The sequence below is a fragment of the Atta colombica genome, unplaced genomic scaffold (assembly GCF_001594045.1).
Source record: "Atta colombica isolate Treedump-2 unplaced genomic scaffold, Acol1.0 scaffold88, whole genome shotgun sequence".
In the NCBI taxonomy this organism is placed as follows: Eukaryota; Metazoa; Arthropoda; class Insecta; order Hymenoptera; family Formicidae; genus Atta; species Atta colombica.
The window spans coordinates 1,668,955-1,685,660 of record NW_017259581.1 but is presented as its reverse complement, the minus strand read 5'-3'; the positions used below and the strand labels follow the sequence as shown (position 1 = coordinate 1,685,660).

At 32.5% G+C, this 16,706-nt stretch overlaps 2 protein-coding genes and 1 non-coding gene across 4 annotated transcripts in view; 1 reads left to right on the top strand and 2 right to left on the bottom strand.

The window, feature by feature from the left end:
- Nucleotides 1-6,937, bottom strand: part of LOC108693074 (putative inorganic phosphate cotransporter) — a 9,999-nt gene extending 3,062 nt beyond the window's left edge. The window contains exons 1-2 of one of the 2 annotated variants that reach the window (XM_018201751.1): nt 6,835-6,937; nt 1,840-1,973 (exon numbers count right to left, since the gene is read on the bottom strand). In XM_018201751.1, coding sequence (XP_018057240.1) covers nt 1,840-1,973; nt 6,835-6,925 — 225 coding nt within the window. In that variant the 5' untranslated portion in view covers nt 6,926-6,937. Of the gene's footprint in view, nt 1-1,839; nt 1,974-6,823 lie in introns of both variants that reach the window. The other variant, XM_018201752.1, reaches the window with a different exon arrangement.
- Nucleotides 6,938-7,952: 1,015 nt separating this feature from the next.
- On the bottom strand, nt 7,953-16,006 carry LOC108693181 (structural maintenance of chromosomes protein 4). The gene is made up of 8 exons (XM_018201995.1): nt 15,258-16,006; nt 14,063-14,254; nt 13,708-13,884; nt 12,837-13,129; nt 12,450-12,729; nt 11,722-12,318; nt 8,950-11,390; nt 7,953-8,091 (listed from the first exon to the last, which is right to left on the bottom strand). Exons 1-8 carry the CDS (start codon nt 15,504-15,506, stop codon nt 7,968-7,970), a joined length of 4,353 nt encoding a protein of 1,450 aa, XP_018057484.1. The 5' UTR covers nt 15,507-16,006; the 3' UTR covers nt 7,953-7,967.
- A 443-nt stretch (nt 16,007-16,449) lies between these two features.
- Nucleotides 16,450-16,521, top strand: Trnaw-cca. Its single transcript has one exon. It is a non-coding gene; the product is annotated as a tRNA-Trp (tRNA).
- Nucleotides 16,522-16,706: the final 185 nt, after the last annotated feature.

Here is a 16,706-nt window from a genome sequence, read left to right as displayed (position 1 = left end):
TTATAATTGTTTTAAAACATTTTCTTTTCTTGATATTTGTAGCTATAATTACAAAATATACAAAATTTTTATGCACATAAATTTTCAAGGATTTTTTTCGTACTTTCAAATAAAAATTAATAAAAATTAATTTTTAAACGTTAAATTTATTACAACTATTAACAAATAATTGAGCAATAACACATTAGAAAAATAAATGTAAAACGAGATATCTTAAATAATTTTTGTTTTATAATGATTAAACTGAAATTCCAATTTTATTTTGGAAAAAATATTTGTTTACAAGTGATGTCAAATTTTCTTTATGATACCATATTCTATATATATATAAGAGTAATTCTTGAAAATTTTTTCAGATTTAAAAAAAATGGATATAATTTCTTATTTATTATATAAAACTGAAAAATTAATTTTTTTGTATTATTAAATTTTTTTTCACTAAAATTAACATTTTTATCTGAAAGTTAAATTTAAAAAATTCTAAAAAATACATCTATAAAAATTTTGTATATTTTGTGATTTTAGATATAAATGTCAAAGAAAGACCAATTTTTTAATATGATCACCTCTAATATCTTGAATGCAAAACTATGATTATTCATTTCTTTTGACCTTATACAATATGTGTACATGTTTTCATAATCATTTTAAAAGTCCTAAGCAGTTTACTTTTAAATGGACTCTTGATATACGTACATGCATAATGCACAATATATAATACAATATAATTTATACTCATTAAAATTTTTCAGCTTTAGATGCTATCATGCTTAAATTTTATCATTATCACTTATGTTTAATCTCGATTTCTTGTTCTTGATTTTCCAACATAAACAAGAATTCAAAAGTGATGATAGGAGATAAATCTGTCAAGTTTATCAACAATCGAAGAGACAATCGGCGACAATTAAAATCTGACAATTCATCATTGACGATTCTTATTAGTGACCTTGAAAAGACAACAGTAGCTGTTATCTGCACTCGAGATCCATGCATTTATGAGCAAAAAAGTCGCGTAAGAGTGATTGTATCGGCTTCATATTCTACAGCTGGGTTAACATAAAGAATTGCGGAAAGTCTCTGTAACTAGATTTATCTAGTTACCGCGATCAATCTTGCGCAGAGGAACAGTATTTCATCACATTCAATCTGACCTAATACCCTTTACTCCCCCGATTCCGCGGATACTATTGAGGAAAATTTCCTTCCTCCGACACAGATTCCAGCTCGGTGACAGCGTAAATTTACGAGACATTCTGTGACTGATAAAAACCGATCTATCGACGTAAGCAGTTACGCTCGATTGGATAAACTTAATAATTCAACAGCTTCAAATATCCTTTTTAATTGGATACCCAATATAACTCAATATAAAAGTCTACAGAATCTACGTCAAATCAATTGCAACAAATCATTTCGACAAATCAGTTCGACATTTTGACGTAAAATTTAGTATCATCTAAAATCTAAATGTAAAAAAAATATGACTGATATTTCAATCAGTGCAAGATATTAAAAAAAATCAAATTAAAAATTCTTTAAATGATCAGTCAAACTCAACAATTTCGTTTCGCAGAAATGTAAAATCGCGCACAAGATTTGTATCATTAAATTAATGAGAAATTATAAATATAAGGACGTACACAAGCAATTGTGATGTTTTGTACACATAGATTTTCTCAAGCTACAATGAGTTCATTGAATTATATAACTCGGTACACTTCTCTGACAATCACTAAAATATAATCTCGAGTATTTTAAATTGTTTGAGCATTGTGTCAGCATCAGTCTGAATTATCAGTTTTAAGCCAAGATAAAAAGGCAATTACATAATTTTACCTCGATATTTGGATTCGCGGTACTCGAATTCGCCATTGGAACCACGGCAACTGACATTCCAACCCTGAGAGTGTATCCGATGGTCATGGCCAGGAAAAGCAGCAATGTTTGCAGATGTCTGATCCCGAACATACCTGCAAAAGAAGTTTATTCTCTTATTCTGAACAATACAATTTAATATCAAATTGATTAATATTTATTTTATATAAATATTATATATTATTATATAGTATTTATTATTTTATCTATATAAATAACAATAGAAATTCCTTATTCAATTATCTAAATTTGATACTTTTATTACATAATTTACAAAAATAAAAGCTAATCAAAAATTATTTCATTATGTCTTATCATTTACAAATTTCGTTGATTTCTTTTTTGAGAAAAAAATTAAGAATTTTCAGCGATCAAAGGAAATACGATCGAACATTAATCAATCTAAAACGCGAATATGATTTTCAATTAACATTCAAATTTTTAGAAATTATTATCATCATAATAATGTTAAAATTAATCTTGAACTGAGATAATCTCAAGTACTAGCGATAATTAAGTAAACGAGTGAGCAAACAACAAAAGATGTTCAGATACAAATGACAAGTGGATTATGTAAAATTATGGAGCCTTAAACGATAGATCGTAAAAAAGCGTAATAAAATAAAAATGCAGTTTAGTAACTAACGATAATAAAACAAAAGATGATGATAAAAACATGAAAGAAACATTAAATATAATAATAATGAATAATATTTCTTCATTTAGTAAAAAGTAAATAATTTTTGCCATTAAAAAAAAATTTGAAATTTTTTCAAGACACATACTTATCGAAGGAATGATAAATTGATAAGTGTAATTACTGAGTATATTGCAATAATTATTTAACTGCACGTAGTTACTGCAACTGTAATAGCTATAATCTATAAGTAATCCCATTTATGATAACAAATGACAAATCCGATAGCATAAATCCGCAGATATTAGTATTTGCTTACAAGAAAGCGAGTTTCGCTCGTACCACGCGATGTTAGAAAAACGAATTAAACCATGGTCGTACTTCCGTAGATCAATAAACTTGTCCTTTTTAACTGAATTTATTATATCGTTTATCTTTTTTATTTTTTTCTTCAACGTGAAGAGAGAAATAAAAAGGATGAATCGTCGTTACAAGAAATTTGGGAATTCATGGCATCATTTTATCTTCGTTGTTCACTGAATGTTAAATAAAATAATGCACTCTGGATGTTTCTAAACATAGCCTGAATTGAAAATAGACCTATTTTTTTGTCTCTGTATTGGACTTTTTATTTCATTTTCGCCAAATTTCAAATATATTTTCATTTTAAGTATAATTAAAGTGTAGTTTACTAGAAAGAATTTTTCCTCTTTTTCTCTTCACGTTGGAGAAAAAAAGAGAAAAGAGAAATAAATGGTTCATACTCACAAGTTCAGCTAAAAAGAAAACAAATAAAACATTTTGCGATAACACAAGTTTATATATTCAATTTAAAATGACCGATTTGTATCAAGATCAATTATTTAACACACAGAAAGATATCGATTCCAATTAAAATTCATTCTTTAATCAACAATTTTATAGAAGAATCTTTGTTTTATAAATCAACTTAATTTTCAGATTTCACTTAGGAATGTTTATGGCTTGAATAGTGATTAAAGTTCCTGCATACTAATTCTCCGTTACAAAGTCGTTATTAATCATCACGTAATTACACAGGACACGTATAATTACGTAGGTATGTGCCGATGATATCCAGTTAACATACAGCGAGATAATGGCTCGAGAGAAAAGAAACACGTGGACAACGTAGAAGAAAAGCGTATGTTATATCAGATTTTTATTTAACAATTTATGAAACAAATTTTATTCTTTGCAGAAAAAACAATTCGAAATTTTGATTTTAAAAAAACATTATTCGCTTGTTATACAGAGAAATTACCTTGAAACTTATCATTATAGACTGATATACACATTTCATTAATATTATAAAGATATAATAATTTCGAGATTATATTTTTAATTAACCTATGTTATCATATAGCCAATTGTATCAAGTAAAATATCCGATGATAATGATAATGAGAATCTTCTCAAAAATTTTAGAAGTCACATTCCACAATAGAAAAAATATATTATCAACGTAAACATTGTATTCCTTAGAAAGTATAAGTAGAATGCGATAGTATTAAATAAGTATTGCATCATAAGTATAAAAAAATATGCCAAGTTCGAACGATACATTCTCATACATTTCTCATCGAAATTGGATGATAACTAATCAATATAGCGAGTGAAATCCGATAAGACATAAGCAGGAGCAATCATACAAAAATAAATCGTGATACGTAACGAGATTTAGTAGAAAATACACAGATATCGAGATAATATAATATATACGAGATAATATAATATATATGATAAAATATAAAAAATATAATTTTTTTCATAATATAATTATTCATTAATGAGAGAGAAATAATATACGGCGAAATGGACCCGTCATCCGTCGATCGTCGCGCACGATTTGTATTTTTGGATCATCGATCCCAAGTTATAGACGACAGCTCACTCTAAGTATCGATAACGTGACGCTTTTTATTGTAATCGAAACGAAGCGAACTTACAACTTGCACACCCGATAATCCCAGATAAAGTAACCAAACGATAAACAAGGGAATTATCGAATACGCGTTAGAAAAACACTTTCAACATCTTTTGTCGATAATTACAAAATGAAGATTCAAATGGTAGCATAACTGAGTCAATTAGAAGATTTGAAATATCGTATTTTCAAGGATTTTACACATCTGCCCCTTCGCTTTATTAAATATTTCTCATTAATTTTTAAATAGCATTGTTATTATTGACGTTTCTAACTTCTTTTAATTATTATTATATTGTGTGTGTTTGTATTTGTTATTACTATTATATTATTTTTATATCTTTATTATTTTACTATTTCGATCTTTCTATATTTATTATGTTTATTTTTAGTAATATAATAGTTTATAGAAGACGCTATATCATAAGTGACAAGCAATTTCAAAAACTACTTTTCCTCTGCGACTTTTCTTATCACTCAAAAGATACCTTTATGCACATATATTTTTCTAAACTGTTTTTTTTAAATAATATCTTTTTTTTAAATTTAAAAGATCGAGTATGTTTCGCTACGCTTTATCTTCAAGGTAATCTTGCGAAGTTTAACAACGCAATTATATATTGTATTGTATACGAACAAAATGTGTGCGGGCTTTATTGCAATATGTGTACTCTGTAGATGAAATTATACAATTGCGACAAAAAAGGACGAATTCATGATATTATTTCAACCAATCCGTATCGAAAGGTCGTTTTGCATATTAATGCAAATTTTACATACGTTGTATCATAAATGGTTCTACATTAGTCATAAATAACTTGCGATAATCTATTATTACTTTACTTTCACTGCTCCTTAATGTACTTTTGTAAATGATTTTTATTGAAAAAAATATAAAGGTAATTTCACTCGTATTTTTTTATTTCAGTGTCTCTTCACAATTATTAATCCGATATCAATGATTATGATATGAGCCTAAAGATAGTTACGACTGACAGGATTAATTTAAGGATACATTCCACACTAGGATACACTAGATATCTTTGCATTAAGTCTTATTTGCAAACTTGTCTCAGTAAAAAAATAAGTAAACATATATAAATCACTTAATTAAATTTAATGACTTCAATTTGATGAAGCTACAAATGTTCTCCTACACTCCTACGTGTGACATTTCGCAAGATTTTAAATAAAATTTTCAATGAAAATCATATCTCTATTTGGGTAACAATCAACTGAGATATTTCAATATTAAATTTAATAGCGCAATTCATTAAAGTTTATACTTAATTTATGGTACTTTAAAAATTTATATTTTATTAACTTTTTTTTGTTATGTTTTATCGTGTTAAAATTTATAAAGATATGTAATAAAAATAATTATTTCTTTTATCTTATATATAACAATTATTCCTATCATAAAACATTATTATATAATAAAAGAGAATTTAATTGTTAGTGAGGTTTGAACTCAAGTCTATAAATTAAGAAGCTGTTACCATATCTACTATGCTACAAGTACTCAAATATAAACATTCTAATAAACTCTAATGAACTGCTGCTACTAAATTTAATATTTCGAAAACGGTTACGCTCAAATAGAGATATAATTATATTTAGGGAAACATACTTTATAATCCTATCAACTTTCATTAAAATCAGTCAGGATTACTTCCGAGTCTCTCTCTGTCCTTGTAAATTCATAATTCGCTAACTAATTCTGAATTTATTTAGAAGCTTATACTTAGAAGCTATAAATTTTCATTTGTTCCAAGCATTTCGTTGATTGAACAATATTTACGTCAATCGAACATATTTTTTCCCCATTTTAAACACATTTATAGAAAAATAGAATACATGTTACAGAAATATATTTCATAGAAAAATAGATGTTTTATGATACCTGACGACTAGACATTTTTTCAAAAATTTGTTCATTAGGTACAATTTCAGATAGTAAGTATCGTTATCGTTAAAATGTCGGCATTTAAATAATTATTTTTAGATGTTAAAATGATGATTAGCTTACTATCTAAGATAAATCTAATAACGAAATTGATTGGACGCTTTTAATGCGCACTGATACACATGAAAACCGATTAAATCATGAAGTATTCAATACTTTATTTTGTTGTTAGATAAAATATATATTTTATAATTTGAAATACTTGTTTTTCACTTTTACACTCAAATTAAATCATTGTATAACGGCTTTAATACGCACTAGTGCACACTAATGCTTTCAATTGAATTCGCTACAAGAAATCTGATTCTTAAATAAATTCCACAGATTACAATCCTTTCAGACGTATATTAAATCCTTATTCGAATATCAAATTCAAGTATTATCCACAGTCACTGACGATTTTCTTACAGCTCTGTTGCAGGATCGGAGACGCGGTGGGCAACTTTTGCGACGTTTTCTCGACGACATCGGCGTCTTCATCCTTCTTGATAGCCGTCATTTCGCACGTCGCGTCTCCTCACACTCCGTTAAAATCCTTATCTCGCCCGCCGTGGCGATATTTATACGGGCATGCCCCTTCCTTTTCGATCTCGTTTCCGTTCCCTCCCTCCATTATCATCGGCGCCGTCATCATCGTTGTAGTTAACAGGTGATTTACCTGATTTCTGCCTTTTCATGAAGATCGAAATATCTAAAACCGTGGGTTAAATTTAAAAAAAAAAAAAATTTTTTTCAGCACAGTACAAAACAAATCTGAAGGAATTGTTTCGCGACGAAGCGAGTATCAGCCTTAAGTCATTTTCTCCGGATTTTCGAATGCATTACTCGTTCCTCTATTAGCATAATCGCAACCATTTCGAGTGAACATTCGAATGTTTGAAAAGAGAAACTCGGCAAACACACGCAAATAATCTTTACAATTAAAAATGAATAAATAAGGATCTATGTGCTAGGACATGAAATTAAAATTAAACATGAAGCATTTCAATTCCTGTTTCAATAATATTTTAATATAGTTTCTTCATAGGCGACTCGTACAAACATATAAAAATATTGCATTTTGCACTTATTATAGATCCGCTTCTCTTAACTGAATCAAATTGCTCGATTTATATTCGAAATGAAATACATATACGTATCTGATTCTGATTTAAGAACACAAAAAAAAGTGAAATATAAGAAAAAACAGATAAAAGAAGCGAATCCTGTATTTTATTCTGTTATACAAGCGTTCCCAACATCTTACACAAAAATCTTGAATCGTTCGATAAAACTGAGAAAATTCGCGTGTATAACACTAAATTTAAAAATAAAATTATATCGACTATTTTTTTTATTTTATCTGTTATGATAACTTTCTACACAGTAAGTTATGGTACATTACTTCACATCCTTAGCCAACGTTACAGGGCTATGAGGATGCAAAAAAATCGTATTCTACAATTCATTATGCAAAAATATAATAATATTTAATTTATAATATTTATACTAGGAGTTGTTAGCATCAAATCCCGGCATATCTTCTGATTCTGGAAGTCATGTTACTGCGACCTTTGCTTTTTCCTAGCTGGTCCCTTGTTGTCATTCTCTTCTCTTTCCATGCTTTTCTTCGCAAGCCTGGAAGAGTGCCGAGTTGGCGTTAAGCGTACCGCCAATTCCGGAAGACTGAAACAATTAACGATGCAACAATGAATTTCAATGCGAAATTTACGATGATAGATAATAAAATCGCTTCAACTCTTTCGCTACTACATAAAATTTTAATATATTTTATTATATTATTTTTATTGCTGGAGCAAGTATATTTTCAACATCGCGTGGATTTTAGCGTGCCTAAAATATTTATTTTTTAGTTATTGTATTGCAATGCAATATTAAACATAGAAGTCTTTTTTTATTCAATATCTTTGAATTTTTTAAATATTTTGTTGTAACTTTGACAATAAATTACGATATATGTAGTTAATGTTCTGCATTACAATAAATGTAATATACAATTAGGTTTTAATTAAAGCAAAGAATCAATCAAAAAACAAATTATTTCAATAATAAGATAATTCATATCTAATCTTTTTTAATTATAAAAAAAACATATTTTTCATTCGCTAACAATCAACTTATTGTTAAGCAATAGAAAACGTGTTACTATTTTCCAAAATGTACAGTAATCATTCATCAGTAATTTACTCAATGGTTGCATTCAGCAGCGAAAGTAGCTTTGCAACTGTTGTAAAATTCTTCAATATGATTGGTTCTTGCTTTTGGTTTCTTATGGATCTAAATATATAAACCAATCGTAATGAAGAATTTTACAACAGTTGCAAAGCCGCTTTCTCTGCTGAACACAGCCATTGAAAGATAACTTCCGTGTTTATTATATAACACATAAAAAATAAATTTATTTCGAATAATTAGAAAATTATATAATTCTTAATGTACCTTACTTTCCGTAAAATAATATAATTACAATAAAAGGAATCTCTAGAATCTTAAGAAATAATAACTTAAGAAATAATAACTCACCCTAGTTGATCAACTTTCTGCCGCTTTCCATTTGGTGTCTTTGCGTTATTCTTTTTTGTGTTTATTTCCGCATCAGACGGTGTTTCCTTCGCGTTATTGTGTTTTGTGGACGACGTTTCTTCCTTATTTAATGACGTTTCTTTCGTATTATTGTCCTTCGCGGACGATGTTTCTTTTCCATTCAATGACATTTTTTTCACATTATTGTTCTTCGCGAGCAACGTCTCTTTCCCGTTTAATAATATTTCTCTCGTATTATTATCCTTCGTCGGCAACGTCTTTTTCTCGTTCAATAATGTTTCTTTCGCATTTTCATCCTTCGTGGGTGTGTTCTTTTTGCATGAATTCGTCTGAGTGTGTTGCGACAAGGGCAATCGCGATTTTTGCGAGGCCTGGGACGCGTAGGTCTTCGATGTAAGCTGCGTAGGCGGCACGATACCATTATTTTCGTAGTAACGGGACAATCGAAGAGTCACACTTTTAGAGCAGTTAAACGTCTTGTAGATGCCCACCAGAGAGTCGGCCAGTTCGAACATATTCGAACGTAACGAGATGACGATGAATTGTGCGTTCTTCGTGCGCTCTTTGATGTAGTTACCAACAATGGAGACATTCTTGAAGTCGAGTGCCGCATCAATCTCATCCATAAAGTACACAGGCGTAGGTTTGTAATGATGGAGGGCGAAAACCAGCGCCAACGAACTTAGAGTCTTCTCACCGCCACTGAGTTTATCGATGCTCTTCCATGATTTCTTGGGTGGACGCACACTAAATACAATACCCTCGCTTAACGGATCTAACGAATCCACCAGTTCTAGCTCTGCATCGCCGCCAAGCGTAATCATCTGGTACATCTCTTTCAACTTGGTAGTGATCAGGGTAAAACCGTGTAGGAATTCCTGGATCCTGCGTCGTCGAGCAGTCTCGTAGATGTCACGCATCTTGTTGCGTTTCGATGTCGTCTCTTCCAAGTCAGCGGCACGGCTTATATACAGTGCGTCTTTCTCCTCGTAGTCCGCAATGATTTGCATGTTGGGTATCTGCTCGGGTAGCTTTTTCTTTATCTTCATCAAATTCTGCAGCAATATCTTCATGTCCAATTGATTGATCTCTTCCTCAGTCAGATCCTTAAGTGGCTCTAAAGCCTCATGGGGAATCTGACGTAGTTTCAAATTCTTTATGTCCCGGTTATACATGGGGATCATTTGCTGGAACTCCTTTAATGATTTCTTATTCTCTTGTAATTTCTGCTCCACATCGATCTTCATCGCCTTCATTTTGTCCTCACGCGTCTGCAGTTCGTTCAGCTCGTTCTTCAAAGACAATGTGGCGTCATCCCATTCTACCAATGCCTCATTGAGTCCCTTCAATTCATCCAGAATGACTTTAGCATGTTCCTCGAGTTCGGATTTTTCCTTCTTAATGTCCCTTAGCTTCTGCTCGCAGGTGTGTACATCGTTTTCCAGCGTTTCTATGTGTTTCTCAGTCTTCTTGACGTTTCTCTCGGCAGTTTTAATAGCCACCTGCAGACGATATATCTCCGCCTTGGTTTTATCTACCGATTTGGTCAGCTGTGTAATTTTCGCCTGCTGATCCCGCACTCGACTGCCGGAGATATCATCTATCTTCTTGTTGATACGTTTCACCTCTTGCTCTACTGAAGCGGAATTCTCTTCGACTTCGTCCAGATGCAATTTCGTCGCGTCCACCACTTTCTGTAGTTGCATAACTTTCTTTGGGTCTGTTATAGCGTTCGCGACAGTTTTTTCCTGTGCCTTCAGCTGCGCTCGCAATGATGGCTCCTGCTCGCTCAGCGTCTGTACCTCGATATTGAATTTCTGTTTATTAATTTTCATATCTTTCAAACCAGATGTCAACACATGGACTTGTTCTTCCAGAGGTTTCTGCTTCGCTCTCAGCTTATTGCACTCTTCAAATATAGTATCCAACTGCGATTGTAATTTTTCAATATCAGTATTCGATGGCTCATTTCTCACCACCTTCTGACCCATCCGACCTCGGAATACTGTGCGACCACCACCACTCATCGTACCCGATAGTTCGATCAATTCGCCTTTCAATGTTACCACGCGGTATCGTATGCTACCATAAGCGATGCGTGTTGCCTGATCCAAATCCTGCGCTACCAAAGTGTCTTGAAGACCATAATAAAACGCTGGCAGCACTCGCTCATCTTCTACTTTAATCAAATCAAACAGTCGATGTACGTTCTCCGGTGTATGGATCCTCTGATTGATCTTACTTTGGAATCGCTGCTGTTTTTCTAAAGCTATAAATGTAGCACGTCCTATGTTATGTTGTCGTAGATAGGTGATACATGCCTGCGCAGTGGTTACCGTGTCCACAACAATGTCATCCAATGGACCACATGCCGTCGACACAGCGACATCGTATTTGGCATCAATCGCGCCCAAATCGCCCTATACAGAAACAAATTCTTACAAAATTTGCTATTTTAAGTAAAAGAAAATCTTGATATTCGCAGATCCAGTGTATTTCAAATTAATGTATCTTTGTTTAAAGTTAATGTAATTGAATAATTTTTTTTCATTTTGTTGAAGGTCAAAATTCGAAGAATAAAATTATGTACTTAAAAATACATAAAGTGAAAAACATTAGTTAAAAGAATCTTTCACAATATAATTGAAGAAATATCCAATTGGATCAGAGTCTACTTAATCTGCGAATATTGATCAGGGTTAACCAATGCAATGCTGTTCTATTTCGCGCATTTTGGAAAATCTCACTCACCAGTCTCCCAAATATTCCAGGTAATCGTCCCTCACGTTTTTCTCTCATCAATGAGTCTAAGATGTGATTTCGTGATCTACTGGCCTGCATGGCAGAACGCTGTTCCTCAAAAGTAATTCGCATCTTCTGCAGCTGAGTGGTTTTCTCGCTTTCGAGTGCCTTTGCTTCATTTAGTTCGCTCTGTGCCTGTTTCAAACTGCGCTCAGTTGCCGGGATTTTCGTCTCGAATAATGCCAGCTGCTTTTGTCGCTCTTTGAGAGTATTCGCAGTTCTTTCCAAAGCCTCTCGGAGATTTTCTAATTTCTCTTTCTCGATTTTCTCTACCGATGTATAAAGTTCCAACTCTGATTGCGCGATATCATATGCTGCTTTCGCTTGATCCACATCTTTCCTAAGAGATATCAGCTTTTTCTCCAACTTGGACCGCTCATTCAGTAACGGCTCTGTCTTTTCTCGTAGATTCGACATCAAAGTTGCTAACGCAGCCTCTTCGTTTTCTTTATTGGCTGCCTGCGTCTCGATCAGATGCTCGCATTCATTAATATCCTTGGCGTTTTTCTCTGGTACCTTCAGTAGTTCCTCCAGCTTACTTTTCTCCTGTGATCGTTACATAAATTACCAAATATATAATTTGATACAAAAAAATGTATATAACAAAATATAATACTTATAATTTACATGTAAATTCAATTTTTAAGATTTTTGTTAATAATAAAGAGAAAAATTACCGTTTTACTAGACGCTATATTGGCTTTTCGTCGCTTATTTGTTTCTATTAGTTCGGCGTGCAGCGACTCGTCCTGCTTGTGCAGTTCATCGAATCTCGCCGTGGCTTCGTCCTTCTGCCGTTGCAAAGCGTCCCACTTCTTGTTCTTCTCCTTAATAATCTTGCTTTTTTCCTCCTTCTCTTTGCTAACACTAATCATTTCGTCTGTCAATGTAGTATATTCCTTAGTAATATTATCGTTCGTCGCTTCGCATTCAACAAGCTTCTTCATTGCCTCGAATCTGATAGAAATATTTCGTAATTTTCAATAGTTAGCTAAGCTGATGTAACACTTCAAATGTCTTCAGATTTAAATCAAATAATAAAACTATTTTCATGAACAACTCACCTTTTGCAATGATAAATTTGATGCTGCAAACTGATCATTGAATTCTCCGTTTTTAAGAATTGTATTGCCTCTTGCATAGGCTCCTCCAAAGCCTCTTTCTCCTTTTGCACAACTCTAAGTCGATGCAGCTTCTCCATTTTACGTTCTGTTAATTCTTCGATCTTATTCAATAATTTCTCCAAGGGTTCTTTGTAACGAAATGTGCCAATAATATCTTCCAAAAATTCTAACATTCCGGTATCGTTTTCATTTTGAGCCTTTGGTTTCATTAGTGCAATTTGTTCTACTTCACCCTAAAGAAAGCAATTCTCATGGAATTTTTTTACCAATATAGAATTTAATGTAATTAATATGTATTCTGATTTGAATGTATTGGGTTGTCCGGAAAATTCGTGCAAAAGATTTAAATTTAATCAATGAAATTAAAAATTTAAATCTGCGTTTCAATTTTCCTTCAAAATCGACACGAATTTTCCGGATAACTCAATATTTAATATATATTGTATTTTATATATAATAAATTGATTTTAAATATAATTTAAGTAATTTAACATGTATAATTTAACATGTATTAACTTTTGAAACTAAGTTTTTGTAAATATTTTGGTATTTTTTTAAAAAAAGAACACTAGAAAAATTCAAAATATTAAATGTGTTTAAGAAATAATCAACAAATGTGTATAAAAACAATTACATTGGAAAGATAGAGGAAAATTAACTATATAAAGTTTGGTTTTTCACAAGAATTATTTTAAAAATGATACGAAAATAAGAATCAAATAGATTACATGTGTTCACATGATTAAAAAAAATCTTCTCAAGTTAAATCTATTCTAGATTCTACCAATAATAAAACATTACATGATTCTACCTGTAATATCAAAAAACGATTGTGATCCAAATCGACTCCATGATACCTCAAGAGTTTAGCAATCTCTTTAAATTGTACTTTCTTCTTGTTAAGCTCATAATATGATGAATTATCCTTGAATGCTGTTCTAGATATGACAAACTCACTATCCGAAACAACATCGTAGTCTTCACCAGGCTTAAAATTAATTTGATTAAAAATTAATTAGCTTAGTATACTTATTACTTATTATTATCATATTACTATTATTATATTACTATTATTATAGTCTTATTAATTATTATTAATTGCTAGCAAAAATCAAACTGTCATACTTGTACTTATACCTTAAACTCTAAATCATTAATATCATTACCTTATCGATAATTCTTTGGAAATGTATGGAAACAGTGCAACTGTTCACATTCGGATGCTCACTGGAATTATGTATCAGGACAGAGATTTTTTTCGACCTAATCTTGCTAGCACGATAGCCAAACACAAACAGCATAGAGTCTATCACATTGCTCTTGCCACTGCCATTGGGACCCACTATCGCTGAGAAACTCTGAAAGAAAGAAATAATAAATTTTGTTGTTTATTTTTGCATTAGATTGCACTAAAATTTCCTCACTTGTCCCAAATATCTATTTAACTTTAAGTTCCAAAAGCGTACACTAGTTTAGCTTTGATAAATAGTTCTGATAACAAATTCATAACAAATTCACTTGTATTATACTAAATTAGTGCTGCTGTACATAAAATTGGCCAAGTTAAATGTAGATGTAATGTGTTTCAAAATTCATTGCCAGCACTGAAAATCTATAGTTTACGTTATTTATATTATACATTTATTTATATTATACAATACTGGTAGTGAATTTTGGAACACAGCCATAAAAGCATGACAAAATAAACTGCAATGTTCACAAAACGTTGGCATTCTAGTAATGGATCTAGACATGGAGATAATTCATAAGGCCTGATCGCACCAATGTTACTTTAACTTTAAGCAAGACTTAAAACTCTCTCTCTCTCTCTCTCTCTCTCTCTCTCTCTCTCTCTCTCTCTCTCTCTCTCTCTCTTTCTCTCTCTCACATTTTAAAAAGAAAAACAGAAACAAAGTTTTAAGCCTTGCTTAAAGTCAAAGTAATGTTAGCGCAATCAGGCTTTAATCACATAGTTATCGTATAACATAAATTTTAAATGATTAAATATTTATATTATAATATTGTCATATTATTTAACAGAATGTATACATATTTCATTGTCAGAGTTATTGTATCAGTATATTTAGATAATTTACATAAAATAGCAATTTTTAATGTGCATTAATCCAATGCAATATCAGTGATTGAATTTATTATTAAGACCTGGTTCTATAAATGAAAGATTAACATAATCTTCGTTTAACTTATTATTTATATTTTTCCAATTTTAAGAATTTAACTTACTATTTATCTTTCTCTAATTCTAGAATTCGAAAAAGATCAATAATAAAAATTAAAGATTAAATAACTCTTACATTTATGAAGCCAGGCAGAATTGGATACACACATCGATGTGTTTACCTTTTGAAAGGGACCAATTATATGTATGCCAGCATAGCTCTTGAAGTTTTTGTTAACAATCTTGGCAATCATGAGCCTGGATCCAGTCTCATCAATCTCATTAAAGTTTTTCAAAGGTGGTGGGATGTATATCTCATCATCCACCCTCAGGCCACCCTCTTCATCCGCATCAAATTCCGTGTCCTGCTCGTTCACTTCCATGTCGACCCCGCTGGGGGTGTGTCTCTTCGCTGGGGAGTTGTTGACCATTCGGGCGGTTTGCAGCCTTCTATCTACAGCTCTCCAGCCTGCGTCGTAACCTCGCGCTGCGTTTCGAGGTTAGTCTGTCATCAACATCATCGATTGGCCCAACCGATCTGCCGCTTGAATTGTCAATACAAATTCGTTCACTAGGCCACGATATTGAATTAATTACCCTTTCCTGCTGCGGCACTGTTGAAACACGAGCTCGCGAACCGATCTTTCCCGCGCGATGCCAGCCGAAGGAATTGGACGGAATTACAAAATCCTAACGCGAAATCTCTAACTTCACTTTTTCCAGAATTACTCCGATTACGTTTCTCCACTGTGTACGACGTTTCCGCGACGCACGAATATTACGATCGAGCTAGATGAACGACAGATCTGGGTCACTATCAGGTTCCCATGTTTTCAACACCCGCCATCGCATATCGCATCACGCCGAAGAGGCGTTCTGAATTCAAAATCCCGCTCGACTAACGGAATCGTCCGAACGATGAACTCGAACTGGCGCGATAATACTCGATCGTGCGCGAAACTCACCCCACTCATGCGATGCGACTCCCCAGGTCGCCGCGAAATCGTGTGTCTTTGAATTTCCTTCGCGAGTGGCGAAATTGTCCGCGAAATCGTTTCCTAATTCTCCGATGGCTCTGACGCGAGCTGCGCGAGCAAAATGGCGGCAAAATGGACGTTTGATACGGTCCGCCGTGCGATTCTGGAATTAACAGGAACTTTTTCTTCCGTTTCTTCGATCGAAGATAAGTATGCGTTTGATATTTTGACGGCAAAACAAAGAAGGGGAAAAAATGAAAAATCCATCCGATTAAAGAAAGAGAGAAACAAGGTGAGAATTAAGAAGAAAGCGCTTGCGCATGCGCAGCAAGCATCTTGACTACGCTAGCGAGTTCAGTGGCCTGAAGTGAGCGCAATTCGGATGTCACTATCACATGACTCCGTGGCGCAACGGTAGCGCGTCTGACTCCAGATCAGAAGGTTGCGTGTTCAAATCACGTCGGGGTCAGGATTTTTTTTCTATTTTTTTCCTTTAGTTTTCATGTACTCGTTATAAAAACATATGCGTGTAACGTAATTTTTTTAGAAATATCAGACAGAGTTGTGAGCAAATACGAATTTCTCGATTTTCTTATGTTCCTCGTAATCACTCCTTTTACATTCTGAGGTTGCTTGCCTTTTTTAAACTCAGAA

What these genes read in the sequence shown, in the direction of transcription:
- LOC108693181 (XM_018201995.1), bottom strand. Translation starts at nt 15,506, where the DNA reads ATGGTCAACAACTCCCCAGCGAAGAGACACACCCCCAGCGGGGTCGAC. An exon ending in ATCGTTTTTTGATATTACAG is followed by an intron (nt 13,130 to 13,707) that starts GTAGAATCATGT and finishes TGCTTTCTTTAG; the next exon opens with GGTGAAGTAGAACAAATTGC. An exon ending in ATATAGCGTCTAGTAAAACG is followed by an intron (nt 12,319 to 12,449) that starts GTAATTTTTCTC and finishes TAACGATCACAG; the next exon opens with GAGAAAAGTAAGCTGGAGGA.